Source organism: Corvus moneduloides, chromosome 13, assembly GCF_009650955.1.
Source record: "Corvus moneduloides isolate bCorMon1 chromosome 13, bCorMon1.pri, whole genome shotgun sequence".
Lineage (NCBI taxonomy): Eukaryota > Metazoa > Chordata > Aves > Passeriformes > Corvidae > Corvus > Corvus moneduloides.
The window spans coordinates 3,851,398-3,865,776 of NC_045488.1; the positions used below are offsets into that span (position 1 = coordinate 3,851,398).

The window sequence follows — 14,379 nt, forward strand, 5'->3', positions numbered from 1 at the left end:
GTTGCACTAACTGTGTGTTTAACACCGATGGAAAAACCTCTCTGATACTGAGCATGTTCAATTTCATACGCTAGTTTAGAATAGGCAGCTCTAAATTGCAGCTGAATGTCTGAACCTGTGCTCCTCTTCCTTTATAAAGGAGTATATATACAATTATATATTGGTTTGCAGGTTTGGGGAGCAGGGTGCTGAGAAGAAAGGAAAAAAAAAAAAGAGTTTTTAGTTTTGAGCTGGGGTAAAACAAAAAGCCTTTTTCAATGGCCTGGTTCTGATCACAGGTCAGGGATAGACATGCTTTGACCCAGCTTGTAGTGTTGTGAAGAAATGGCTACTTTATACATTTTGAAGCTTTGCTTTAAAGATTATTCACAAAACAAAATAAGAAATAGAATAATTACTGATTCATACATAATATGAAACTTCTTTTCCTGGCCTGCATTTCAGATTAACATGCCAAAATTCTGAGGTTCAAAACTCCACTTAAATAAAGCCCTGTGGACTTCCAGGAATGTCCTTGGCATAAGGTTTAATAAAATATTTTGAGCTGCATATCTATCTGAATTTAATTAATTGTGGATAGTTGAACGGCAGTGGAGCTGGTTTGCAAACTGCTTAGCACAGACTGATGTTAATGTTACCATGTCAGCTTCCAGCAGAGTGCCTGGAGAGCAGCACACAGGGCTGCAGAGGGAACACCATCAGCCAGAATGGGTGCACATCAAAGCCATGGAGAGAATCGCTGTCCTCTCCCTCCATTTCCATGACCCTTTGGAGCAAGGAGGCCTCAGCAGCTCAGATCTGCCTGGGGATCTGGGAATGGGCAGGGGAAGGTGTGAGGCTGGTCCATGCCTGTAGTTCCTGTTTGGGTCTTGCGGAAGGAGCCAGGGCTGGGACAGCATCAGGCTTTGGATTCCCAGGAACACGGAGGAGGCATCTCCTCCTGCAGCCGTGGGTTCAGGCTGCCTTGGAGAGGGAGTGAGCAGAAGGCAGGAACAGAGCATGGCTGCAGGATGAGGGGTGATGAGGATGGATGAGGAGCAGCGTGGTGTGAGGTGTGACTGCTGTTGGGGGTTCTTGCTTTGGAGAGCAGTTTCTAAATGCTCCTTCTCAAGGTGATGCTTCTGTGGCTCACATGAGTGCCTTTTTTACTGTCTCATGACAGTGCTGAGTCATTTTAGGCTTAATCTTCTACCCTGAGACTGGCAATCGTAGCTGTTTTCTGACTTAGCAGTGCTTAATAAGTAGAAACATTCCTGACTCTGGGCTCTGAGAAATAGGAAATAACACCAGTCTAGCCCTGAGGTCACCAGGATCTGAAACCCAGCTGAAGCTGTTCAGGACCATTACAGGCCACAGATGCAGATGGATTTGTATCAGGTGATAATGAGGTCCAATGGCTCCAGCATATATTCCTTAAGATTTACCTTTACTCTCCCAAACAGTCCATTACCTCAGCAGCTGCAAGACTGAAAGACACTGAGGATCTAGAGAATGCATACTTATGTGGCCTCATTCTTTCATATGACCTTATATATTTATACAGCCTGCCATCCACAGCTCTGAACTTTGTTTCACTCTCAGCCTTGCTCACCTGTCACCAGTAAAATTACACACACCCTTTAGTGTTGAACTGCTGATGAGAGTTAGTGGTCTGTCTTTTTTAAAGAAATGAAATGGATGAGACTTGTTAACATATTTATAAGTATGCACTGGCTTTAATTCTAAGTTGGAATAACTAGTGTAAACAGACCACAGCCTGAAGTATTTTAATTTGTGTGTTTAAAGTTACACTTACTGTGTCTGTAAGTTGGATTTTGGAAATGGAAGATTTAGTACTGGAACGCTTCCCTGAAAAGAAATATTTGGGGCCCAATAACTTATTAAAAACAGGACGCTGCTTTAATAATTTTAGTAAACTGAGTGCCTAAAACAATTTAATTGTTGTACCATGTGAAATGGTTGAGGGAACCTTGTATCTGGATAACGAATCCCGATTTAAAAGCTCTGTAATTATGAAACCATGATATCCCCACAGGTCTGAACTCATTACCCAAAACATTGAAAATAACCATTTTGTTTTATAAGCATAAGAACGCACTCCAGGGTGTAGTTCCTATAGTGTACACACTTACTGAATGCTTGAAGCATTTAGCTTTTCACCTATTTCTTCACAGCATATTTGGAGCACACGTACATGCAGCTTTCCGGGTATCATTTGTGTGCCATCAGCGTAGTTGTCTTTTTATTTAAGTACCTCCCAAGTGGAATAGCAGTACTGATTCCAGACTCAGACAAGCTGAGAAGTGTTGTGATCTGTGTGTCCATTTCCTGGCTCATCAGCTCGTCCTGCAGGCTCTGAGTTTTCTCTCTGTCACGTACCAAAACACACCAAACTCAACTGGGCTGATTTCTAGCACCAACATCACTGTGTCCCGACTCCTCCCGTGTGGCCAATTCGGCCTGGCACGGGAGGGCTCGGGGGTGCGTGCCCTTGCTCCTGCAGTGCTTTTTCCTCGCTGCCTGGTGCTCTCAGCCAGATTAGCTCTGCTGATCAAAGCGGGCACGGTGCCTGCCAGCAGTGAGTCAGCACAGGGGCATCCAAAACACGGCAGCAGTCCCCCTGTGCCTCCCCAGCTCTGCTGGGAAACACCTGCCTGTGGTGGTGTTCATCCCAAAACCTTCCAGCATCCAGGTGCCTGCAGTTTGGTGCAGGAGGAGTTTCACAATACCCAGTGTCTTCATTCCTGGCCTGCAGGAGGCTTTATGCTGTTTTTGCCTGCTTTTGTCAATTCATTTGATCATTATATTCAGCCTCTCAAAATTATGCCTTATTTCTCTCTTTCCTCCCTTCCCTCCCTACTTTCTTGGCGCAACACTGTCAGCAACTCATCTTTCAACCCTAATAAATTACCCTCAGCCTATGATTACAAGGGTGGCTTTGCCTGTTGCATGTACTGTGTCTACACTGACTTTCTTTCACCTCCTGCGTTGCTATCAGTTTGGCTTGACTCAGGCAACCAGCACAGCCAGCCAACATTTTAAATAAGAGTCAAGGGGAGCCTTACTTTTTGGATAGATTTTGTTTTATTTAGGTCATTCTGCACTCAACAGTGCTCAAATGTGGGGAAAGTGATAATGTGTTCACATTTTTTTAATTCAGTTTCTTCATTTCCATCCATGCCTAGCCTTTCTGAGGCAGCAGTAGGAAATATAACCATAATAGGAACATATATATGGAGTAATGTGTAATACGTGTATATATACTTTCATATATGTATGCACCATCTATGTCCTTCACACAGGTATAGGTTGCCTGTATCCTTTTATTGTTAGGAGATTTGGGGAAGAAGCAATAGCATTCTTGGCTGAAGCAAGGGAATGTTATGGTTTCATGTTGTTCATATTTTTGCATTTTTGTGACTCAGATAAAAGCTCTGTGTGTTGCAGTCTGACTCGAACAAAGTCAGGAAAAGCTCTTTCAAGCACTCTGTGCAAAGCAGATTTTGTAAGCGTGACTGCCGATGACTAGATGCTTTTCAGCACTTTGTTTTCTTGCAGAGATCAAGCCCAAGCTTCCAGCAAAGTTTTCTGCCCATGGACCTCAGATTGTCAGCATTCACCGAGTCTATATTCAGACGAGGCCAGAGAAGCGCATTAATTTTACCGTAGGAAGCCGAGCCTACTTACTCCCAAAAACATCTGTGGTAATTAAGTGCCCCGTGCGAAGGTTCCAGAAGTCCCTCATCCGTTGGGAGAAAGATGGGCAACGCTTACAAAACTCCAAAAGGCTTGGCATCACTAAGTCAGGCTCGCTGAAAATCCACTGTCTCGAAGCTACAGATATCGGTGTGTACCGGTGCATCGCAGGCTCTGTGCATGAAACCTTTGTGCTCAAACTCATCGGGACTGACAACAGGCTCATCGAACCCCCGCCCCTCCGAAAACAGCCCAGCGAGGTCAGCAACCCAGACCACAACGAGGCCAACAGCTTCGGGGCCAAATGGCACAAAATGAGCAAAATGTGGCAAATGTGGAGCAAGAAGAACGAGCTCTACCTGGGTGACAGGCAGGTAAATGATCAGCCATTCCTGAGAAATCTTGAAAGCTTTGGGAGCAATTCGGCAGAAGACTTCAGCTCTCGTGAGTTCAGGAACAAGCGCCTGGAGGCTGCAGTTCTCCAAGGTGCCTACAGCATGGACACGGTGCAGTTCGAGGAGCTCATAAGGAACATGAGTCAGCTCATTGAAACTGGAGAAGTCAGTGATGACTTGGCATCCCAGGTCATTTACCAGTTGATTGCTGAGTTATCCAGGCCTCCACTACCAACTACTGAAAAATGGAAGGGGGCCCAGGATGAGAAAGCTGCCTCAAAACTCACAGGCAAGTTGCCAAACGAATCTGAACGCTTCAGCACAAAAACGGTTGATAAGTTAACGTTTGACCAGAAGGTTCCAGTTATTATGAGGCAAAAGGAAATTCCTCAAGTTTCCTTCAACAAAACAGTAACTGTACGAATTGGAAATACAGTTTTTCTGACCAAGAATACTCATGCTGTCAATCTACTGTGTGAAACAGCTGGTATTAGTGAAGTGAAATATACTTGGACAAATGATGGCGAGACATTAAAAGCCTCTGAGAAGTAAGTAAATAGCTTCTCTTTCACTTTTGAATGACTTATTATGTCGTTATCGATGGAAAAAATCCACCCTGCTGTGCAATATTAGAACATACTGTTGTAGAAACAAGATAAGCATGGCCACTGGGCCTTCTGTCTTTTTAGTTAAGTAATTTATTTTTATTCTTTCAAGTGTCTGTCACATTGTTTGGCTTTACCAATGTCCAAGTGTTTGTCCATTTCCAGGATACTACATAGGAGGATTGGCTATTTTTGTAAGGTGAAGTGTTTTGGATGTCCTGGCTGTATTTTTTGATCTGCCTTAATCATTTCAGCTGTGTCAGAAAAAGAGCAGATTTACCCTCAAATTAGAGAGGCTCTTGAATTCATTCAGACACTAAATACAGTGGGAACACATTAGAAACGTCTGCCATGGTATAGATGAAAAGAAGTCTTAGCTCTTACTCATTTTAAGAAGGGAAAATATCACTGGTACCCTCACCATTCTTCAACACGCAGTTTAGATACAAATGGAGCTGCATAACTTCAACTGAAAAAAGAAAAAAAAAAAAGAGCTTTTATGGATTTTATTCAGCACTTCAAAATATTTCTGTTGAAGACAGTGAACTTCAAAATAACAAAGGACCTGTATTACCACCACATTTGAGAGCTGAAAACAAGTGCAGCAAGAGTTTGTTACAATCAGATATTTGCTCAAGACTGAGCAAATACTTCTACTTCAGTGCTGATAAATTAGAAGCTCACCTGGTAATACTAACATTAACTTTGTGTGTGAGTCTCTTGGAATTACAGCTAGCTCTTGAGTAATGAAAAAACTGGTTCTGAAATGATAAAGGCGCTTTTGGATATTTCTCAACATATTTAACTGATTAAATGCACTGCCAAGAGAAATAGACTTCTGCAGGGCTATCAATTAAAGCAAAGACACCAAAACTAAGCCATTTTAAAAAGTGCAAATGTTTTTGGAACCATGTAGCTCCCAGCAGTTATGTTTATTTTGTGAAATGCGCATAATTTTCCATTAATTTGTAGCAAGTGATACTTTGATTTCTTTGGACATGATGGTGTTTTGTTTATTCACGAGTATGTTTGCTTCCTGATTTTAGCCCAGACTGATATTCTTGCACTTAAGGCACATATTAACAAAATTAGTTCCTAATTTTTTTCCCATTAGGGTTTCTTTTAAACAAATCCACATAGATGTGTGTGGACCCAAAAGCCAGTGATATTAATAGCATTGCATCTGAAAAAGAGCGTGAGGAGGTCAATAGATCTTTATCTGTCAGGGTAGTAAAGTAGGATGCACTTGAGCCATGCATGAGGTGGCTTCTTTTGTTGAGACACAAGTATTTTTAATATAATTTTTTGTTAATCTATTGTGTAAGTGTACTCAGTGTGGGAAAACACCAGCTTCAGGTTTTTGGGATGTGCTGAGTGAATGGCAAGTCACGTTAACTTAGTGCTGAGAAAGGTAACAAGGGAGAAAAGTTACTTTCAGCCTCTTCCCCAGCCTGTGATGCTGTCTCTAATATCTTGCCCCTCAGAGGGCAGGCAAGGTATTCAAGACACCTGTGAGATTTTGGTGGAAGATTTTAGCTTCAATGATGATATTAAAAAAAAAAAAAAGGCCCCAACCCCATAGTAATTTGAAAGTCAGATCAGGCCATAGATTTGTGAATTCCCCAATCCTGCTGAAAACCAAGCTCGCTCTGGAGAGATCGATTTCTTGCCAAGCCTAATACTTTTAATTGTGGTATTCTGATTTATTCACACTGCTGTTCCCAGGGGATCCTGGTTTGTGGTAGCAAATGCACTGTCCTTCAAAGGGCTGCAAGTAGGACACAGCTCTGCAGGAGAAGGAGGTCTGAACAATCCTCCTTGTGTGTATCCCTGAGTGCTCCCCTTCTGTCACCACAGAGGAGGCAGAGCTGTGGCTGCCTGTACTGCTCTGGAGCTGCAAACTCCTAAAAAGGAGTTTTGCTGCTGGATCTGTAACTCTTGCAAGGGGATTCAGCTGGGTTTGTCCCACGGTAGTAACCCTTGTATTTCCTTGGTTATCGTGCAGGGTGATCCTGGACTCCACTGGAAAAGTGCAGATTCGGAATCCTACTCAAAAGGAACTTGGTACCTATGGATGCCTGGTTGTTAATGACTCTGGTTTTGATATGGAAACATCACTGCTCCTGCGTGCAGGTAAAACTGGCATTCCACAGAACTGGGCTTTTATACACACACACATATACACATACACATATATGTGTGCATAAATATATGTGTATAAGCACCCATGCCCACTGCAGTGGGAAATGGTTTCGTTTATTGGCAACCCATGAAACTCTGCCTGATTTAATAGGCAGCAGTAAGATGGTCTTGTTGCTCTAAAACCACAACAGGTGTGAACTCAGTCTGCCTGTATCTATCCCACCTGTCTTTTCTGGCTGCTGCTTTGCAGACTGAATTCTGTTCCAAACATGATGAAATTAAATGCAGGACCTACGTTTAAAAGTTAAATAAAGCTTTTAAAACTTACTATCCCTTTCATTTCAAAGAGATGCCTGTCATCTTGTCCTCTGTGTTAAACGTGACAAATCTGGAAGCCAGCAGTTTCTCGGCAGTTGTTGGAGGTACAATTGTGGCAAGAATTGGAGCAAATATTATGATTGAATGTCCAGTGAAAGGTAAGTAAGAACTGCACTGACGTTGCTTGTAATGTTGCAATCAGAAATTTACCTTTTATCTTGAAATAAATTACCAGTGAAGGCAGAAAGTCATTGATCATTAGTCTTTTTTTATTAGGCATGTCACCCACACCAGTCCTATTTATTTTCTGCCTGTCACATCAATTTACATATACATCTATACGTTCAGAATTTCCTTTAAATGGGCTTTCTTTCCAAGAAGTGGTCTAGGGCTCCACTACAGAGCTGAAAGCCCACCAGAGTGCGAGGCTATCTTGCTGCAATAGCAAGCATGGCCAGCTGACTTGCTCATCAAAGAACTTTCCTTATCCCTGTTGGAGATGCACATCTGTCTAGACTATTGTTAAAACTGAAAATGAAATCTCCAGCCATAGCTTAATAGAACTTTAAACCTGGTGGTGAAGTAAACTCACCTTTTAGATTCATCAGTCTGCAGCTGCAGTGAGGAAACAAAGAGAAGTGCCGAGCTATGAGAGAATACAGATATTTTCTAGCTCAACATCTGTGGAGGAGGAATAACGTTAATCAGAATTAACATGCATTAAGCAGTTCACTGCTTCATTTTATTTTCTAGCCCTTTGTTGGAAAGGTAGATATTTTCTTTTTAATCGTACCATTGCTATCTGTGAAGCTTAAAGTGTAAGATTTCAGTCACAGCAGCGATATTCTGTCAAGCATTTAATAAGCTGAGCTCAGCCTTTTGTGAAGATGATGTGTGAAAGTGCAAATAACCACGAACCTTGCAAGTGAGTGCAAAGAGCAACCTCAGAGCAGCCAGTTTGCTGCTCACATTTATGTGCTGGGAAATGCACATCAGAGGGTGTTGATACTGAACCAGGGTAGTGATAGAAATATATATATATGCAAATAGCTCTGCATACAATAGTGGCGCCAGGCTGACATATATTAGGACATGTGGCTCTGCTATTCAGCGTTGTACCAAGGCTAATTCTTTGATGAAGTAATATTTTCCAGCTATAGTTTGGCAACTCCATGTATAACTGACCTACATCTCAAATTCAGCAGAGAGTTCATGTCACACTGTTAATATTAATATTGTTAGGATGGGTAAGCAGTTAGCAATTTAAATATAAATTAATATTTTCACATGGGACTGTAGATTTCCAAATGCTTTAGAATTGTATATATTGGTGAGCCAAACTTTAGTTATGCTGAGACACCAGTGTTGACTTAGAAAATGATTTATCTAATTGCTTTATTTCCCATCATTGCCTAGGAAGTAAGTATTACTGTTTGTGAATAAAATAGAGCTTGCTTGTCTTAAAATGTCACTAAGTCTAGAAGCAGAAAAACTTTTGCAATGATGTAAGCAGAGTTTTCCTGTTCTCCTCTCCTTAATGGAAAGTAATAAAACACTGACTTCAGAAGATTGAATTTAATAGCACCTTATGCTGATACGTTTGTCTGGTAGGTGGGACCCAGAAATGTGTCCATTTGCAGTGTAGGAGGATGAGAACTTCATTGTGAACGCTGGTAAAACATGATGTGAATGATCAGGCTGCAGAAGTAATGATAAGAGAGCCCTTCTTGTAAAGTCAGGGAGACCTTGGCTGGATCTGCAGCACCTCTTCCTTGCTGCCCTTCCTCCTGACTGCTCAGCAGAGGATGTGTTTGCCCTGTGAGTTTGTGTGCCCATGAAGCATCAGTGGATAAGTCTTTGCCAGGAGCTTATTCAGGATCCTTCTCTACAGACACTATTCATGCAGATTTTTCACTGGTTTCACATCTGGTCTTTGGGACTCCTGCTAGCCCACAAAATAGTTCTCCACGAGAAGAACCATCTAATGAATAAAGTGTCCATGTGTGTGAAGGGTGTTAATGCCATGTCAGTAGCAGAATTCTTAAGTTACTTTTAAATTTCTTGGTTGCAGTGACCTCTGAGGGGTCTTTCTTCTGTAGCATGAATAAACTAAAAGATGTTTTTAAAGTGGTTCAATCTGTAGTTTCTTCTGCAAAGAAGCTGACCTACTGAAGATGTGAAGTTTAATATTCTGTGTAGCATTGGCCTTTTGGGTACAAGTTTTTTTCTTTTTCATTGTTACTGATTTGGTTCTTTTATCCTTTTGAAAGCCTTTCTCTCACACTCCAGAAATCATATTGAGATTGAAAAAGGGCTTTGACTGCTGAAGATCAGTATATCCTAATAAACAGAGGAGAATCAAAGAACAGACTAAGAAAAGTTAGCTGAACTGCTCAAACTGATGCTATCTCTTTCTTTTCTCTTTTTAGTTCATAACAAGAATATTTTTCCACTAATTATAATAAACTCACTTTTATAGCTCCCACACGAGCATACGTTAGAAGATATTCATACATTCTGGATAGATTCATATTCCATTCTTACAGCCAAGGGCTTTTCAATCAACACACATGGTATAAATATCAATACTGATTGCTCCAAATTGCTCTTGGATAACATTTATTGTATTTGCAGAAAAAACCGTCTTGTGATTATTGCTAAAATAAACTAAAACTGTCAGACTCCATTTATTGTAAAAACTTCGATAGTTCTTAAGGTAAAATAGAGGGAAAAGTGGGAATACGAATAAAATGTGCGTTGTCTGCCCCTTGCTGGTGAGAGCAGGGAAGTGACTCACACTGAGCTGAGGTTGTTTACACTCCTCTTTGCAGCTCTGAAGTATCTTGGCACGCAGGCCTTGGGAAGTAGAATCTGCACCTTCATCCAAATTCTGCATTCCTATGAATACATTTTGGCTCTCTAATAATAACATACAGATAAAAAATTGTGAGAAAGACACAAAGCCTGCTGTATCTTTTTGCACAGAAGTTTCACAAAGGTGGACCAAGTACTTGCTGTCAGTGCTGGAACTTGAAACAGGTCCAGAAAAATCAAGATTTTGATTTTCCATCTGTTGCTTCATTTACCCACAGTATTCTAAATGTAACTGTGATGCTGTTCTTTGTCTTCTATGCTTAACCCCTTTAGAAGACAGCAGTGAAGAAATATAGAAGTTTAATACGTAGGATTTTGGCTCTGCTGTGTTCTAAAGGATATTAGTAATAGATTTCAAAAGTTTAAAGGAGTAAGTACAGATTTATTTTATGAGGAAGGAATGACAGTATTTATAATTAGCATAACAGAAGGAAAATCTTCTGCTCTTATGCTTTTTACAGTGAGTGCATCTTCATTGGAGTTTTTGCTTGGATCAGGCTTAAGCAGAAAGGACTGAAAGATGTTCGAAAGCTTAATTGTGCTTTGCTTTGTGTCTTGTAACAGTCTGAGAACCTGAAAACTGAGTCCCTTTGGATACAGCTAAGCTGAAGGGTGTGCCTGGGGACTGTACCTGATACTTTGCCAATACTGAAGAGCAGTCTGTCCGGGGCTCCAGGCAAGAGTGACCACGTAGTCCAAAGCAACCCTCATCCAAACGCACATTGGGTGTCTTCTGGGACCTTGCTACCTACTATGTCTCTGTAAAAAACATAATTCTGAAGCCCTCTACTCCTTTCTGATGTAGATGGAGCCTAGGGGACGGGGAGGAAATCCATAAATTGAAATTGTTTACAGCACTGATTTTTTTTCCTTACAGCTTTGCTAATTTGAAAAGAAATTTCCTTTAAATTCCTGATTCAGGAAGGATTAAGATGGATTGTGTTAGAGGAAGGCAAAACTTCAAATACTTCTTACTTCAGTTTGCAAAAAGCTGTTGAGAAGTTGCCCAGGCAAAGTTTAACGAATTCTAATTAAGTAAAGGAAGAGGTTACCTCACTGGTTAGCACCTGCATGAATGACTGAGAGGAACAAGTGTTTAAATTCACAGTAAAGAGAGAGTAGGGTGCCCCAAAGGCTGCTCTGGGATTTGTGATGCTCAGCATTTTTATAAAAGTTCTCGACAGTTGACTAAAACTGTGAAGAATGAAGATTTGTAAAGGCTAATGTATCTAAAACTCCCTGGGAAGAGTCGCAGCAGGAGCACACAAGTAACATTTAAAAGCTAGGTGAGCTCAAAGGGTGTTCCAAGTTGGTATTTGCAGAATAAATATAGGACAAATAGCCTTAAAGTCAGACAAAGGCATGTGGCTGTCCCTGAAGGACTGCCACTCAGAGAAAGGTCTGTGCAGTCATGGTGCTCAGTTCCACGCAACACCAGCCGTTGTTGCCCCTTGCTGGTGAGTTTTGGGTGTTGTCCAGACCAAAACTAATGGCAGAGGAATAGACAAAATAATAAAAAATACAAATTGGCCATTCTTTAAAGCTGTGGTGAATCCTGTTTGCAACTTGCTCATCTCATGTCAAAATTGGTAAGAGCTAGAAGAGGTAGAGGAAACAGCAGTGGAGGAAGCAGGCATGATCTAAAGGCTGCTTCTGGTCCTGGAAGGTAGGAAGGTGTATTGAGGAAGGGTTGTTCCATAAGTGCCATCACTTTTGTACTCTGCCTCCACATCTCCAGGTGCCCATAATTGGACACAAAGTGCAGAGTTAAGTGGACTTCAGGTCTAACTAATGATAGAGCAATTCTTGGATAGTGCTTTAATTTCTGATAAAATTCTATTTTCCAGGTCCGTGTGTATGTATCTACTTTATGGTGATACATGTCTGGGTCCTACGTGCTGCAGCACCATTACTGAGTACAGTGAAAGTGTAATTACACCAGCTGGGCAAACCAGTCTCTGCTAACAGTGCTGAATTGTGGAAGTGCCCTAACACACACCAACCGAGCCTTTGTTGGGGGTCGGCTGCAGAATTCAGCCTTGCAGTCATTAGTTGCTAAATACAGTTGCCTTATTTTAAATGCCTGATTTTGAAAAATATTAGCCTTAAACTTCTGCAGCTGGAAAAAAGATTAAGTTCTCTTTGACAGCCAGAGAGCTGAACAGAATCCGACAGAGCCGTAGCAAGAGTGGGGTGGGAAGGGGTCTTGCTTTGGGAACCCCTCTAAGGAGGTCGCCAGATGTTGGTAAGAACACCTAAATCCTGCCAGATGCTGCTACCACCTAGGAAGAGGGGCTGCTGCATGGCTGGCAGGAAGCAGGAGAGGTAAAGCTTTGAAAGATTGTGAGGGGAAGGGGCAGTGCCAGAGGGCAGGTGGGGGATCCCACCGAGTGCCAAAATGTCTCACGCTGGTGCTCTCGTCAGGGCTGCTACTCCTGGTGAAGCTGGCGAGATTAGGACGGGTAATTTCAGTAGCAGCCGGTTTAGGCTTTTTAGGGTTCACGAGGAGTTGATTGCCCAAGCATAATTCAGGTGAATATAAAGGCAGTTTGAGAATTCTGCTGGAGAAAATAGGAAGGTGCACCAGTGGAAGCAATTGCTTTGCAGGTTATGCTCAGTGCACTGGAGGTGTTAGTGGGTGTAGGGTAAACTGTAATTAGATGACATTCATTGTGTATATACAGTTGACCCAGAATTGTTTCCTCTGAAAGTTGACATGAAAATTCAGCCTCTGAAATAAGGTAAACTTTTAGTGAAGTGCAGCAAAATGTGCTTTGTGCCAGCACAGTTCTGCCTTGCTCATGAATGGGAAATTCAGAATACTTTATGAGATTCTACATAGCTGGGGGAAAAATTTCTGAAGACATATCCAGTGTTTTAGAGCAAGTAGTTAGTAGGCCAAGGTTTTTATGGTGTGTAATATTTCACAGGGCTTTCAAGGTTGGAGGAAATTTGTTTTTGAACACTGAATATTTTAAGGGCACCCTATAGTGCAGATTCCTTTTTTTCTCTTTTTTTTAAACACGTGTTTTGCAGTCCCATCCGGAGCTAGAGTTTTTTTCCATAACATTTGCTGTCCCAGGGCCACTCATGGTGGAAAATGACTTTTTTCATGGAACATTGAGTATTGTAGAGCTGCTCTAGTGCTAGTGGAAAATAACCTGTGTTTGAGGTCAGAAAAATAGATTAAACTAATTTTAAAGTTTTATAGCCACTTAGGTCTATAGGAGAACTTTTTAAGAGGATTTAGATCCGTTGCAAGAGTAAGATTTGCATTTTCAAGGTTTTTCTAAGACTAAGGCGGCCTGAGTTCAGGAATGCATCTTTGTTCATGAAGGACAATTACAGCCATCCTGAATTTTAAGTATGTGTTTAATTGCATTCCCTGATAGGGATGGATTTAGTCTCATGCCTAAGTGATTTCCTGACTTGGAGCTGTAGGATATAATTGTCTGATTCTGCTGCTGTCTGGACCCAGTGATAGGTCTCCCATTTGAATCCCTGGGATCTTTACTGCACTCGGGGATTCTGAACCTTTGGCAGTTTGGGGGAGTTGGTACCTTTGGGCTCATCCTCAGCTGCATCTGTGTGGAGATGGGGTAGGAAGGAAACAAAGGTGGCTACAGGCCATCTCTTCCCACTTCCTCCTTCCCCTTTTCGTGCTGTCTGGGGATCAAACCAGGAATTATTCAGCTTGAAAGTTTTCTTGCTACAATTCTGTAATGAAAAAAGGCTCTTGTAGAGAGAGGGGAGGTTTTTTTTGTCCATTTAAAGTCCCTGTGTAAATCAACCTTTAAGTAAGTGAGAGTCAAGCATCTGCAGTAAAATTCAACCTTGTGCACAGGACAAAATCCTCCATGAAGTCCTACAAATATGTCCCAAAGCTTAAGAGTAATTTCAGCTCCTCTAAGGGAAGAAAAATAAAACAACAAAGCAACAACTTGGCTTTGGCTTATTTTTGCTTAGTTTCATTTCTACTTGGATAAGAAAGCTACTTAAAATTCTTAGGTTTTTATTTACATGAGTTCTAAAGGGTAAAACAGAGGTTTTAGGCCTTAACTACTTGCCTAGGGAAAAAAAAAAGAGCTTTTTCTTGATTTTGGTGGTATGCTTGAGCTCTGTCCTGCAGTTTCTGTGTAGGAAAATTGGTGCAACTGCAAGAGCCTTGTCATAAGAGGAATGTGGGAATTGTGTACTTTGCCTGCTCTCTCCCAAGAGCTCCTAGATGAGACTCAGCTCAGTGTGCAGTGCTGCATACCATAGGGAAGGGAAATCTTATCTTGGGAGCAGTAAATATGGAGTCTAATTTCTGAAGCACTGAAAATCTGCACGATGGAAGCTTTGGCACC

General features: G+C 41.6%; 1 protein-coding gene across 6 annotated transcripts in view; it reads left to right on the forward strand.

Annotated features, from left to right (window-relative positions):
- The window catches only part of ADAMTSL3 (ADAMTS like 3), a 179,650-nt gene that overhangs the window by 149,133 nt on the left and 16,138 nt on the right, over window positions 1-14,379 (forward strand). For all 6 annotated transcript variants that reach the window (XM_032122889.1, XM_032122884.1, XM_032122887.1 and 3 more), the window contains 3 exons: window positions 3,559-4,639; window positions 6,702-6,829; window positions 7,186-7,314. In XM_032122889.1, the coding sequence (XP_031978780.1) occupies window positions 3,559-4,639; window positions 6,702-6,829; window positions 7,186-7,314 (1,338 nt within the window). The remainder of the gene's footprint in view (window positions 1-3,558; window positions 4,640-6,701; window positions 6,830-7,185; window positions 7,315-14,379) is intronic.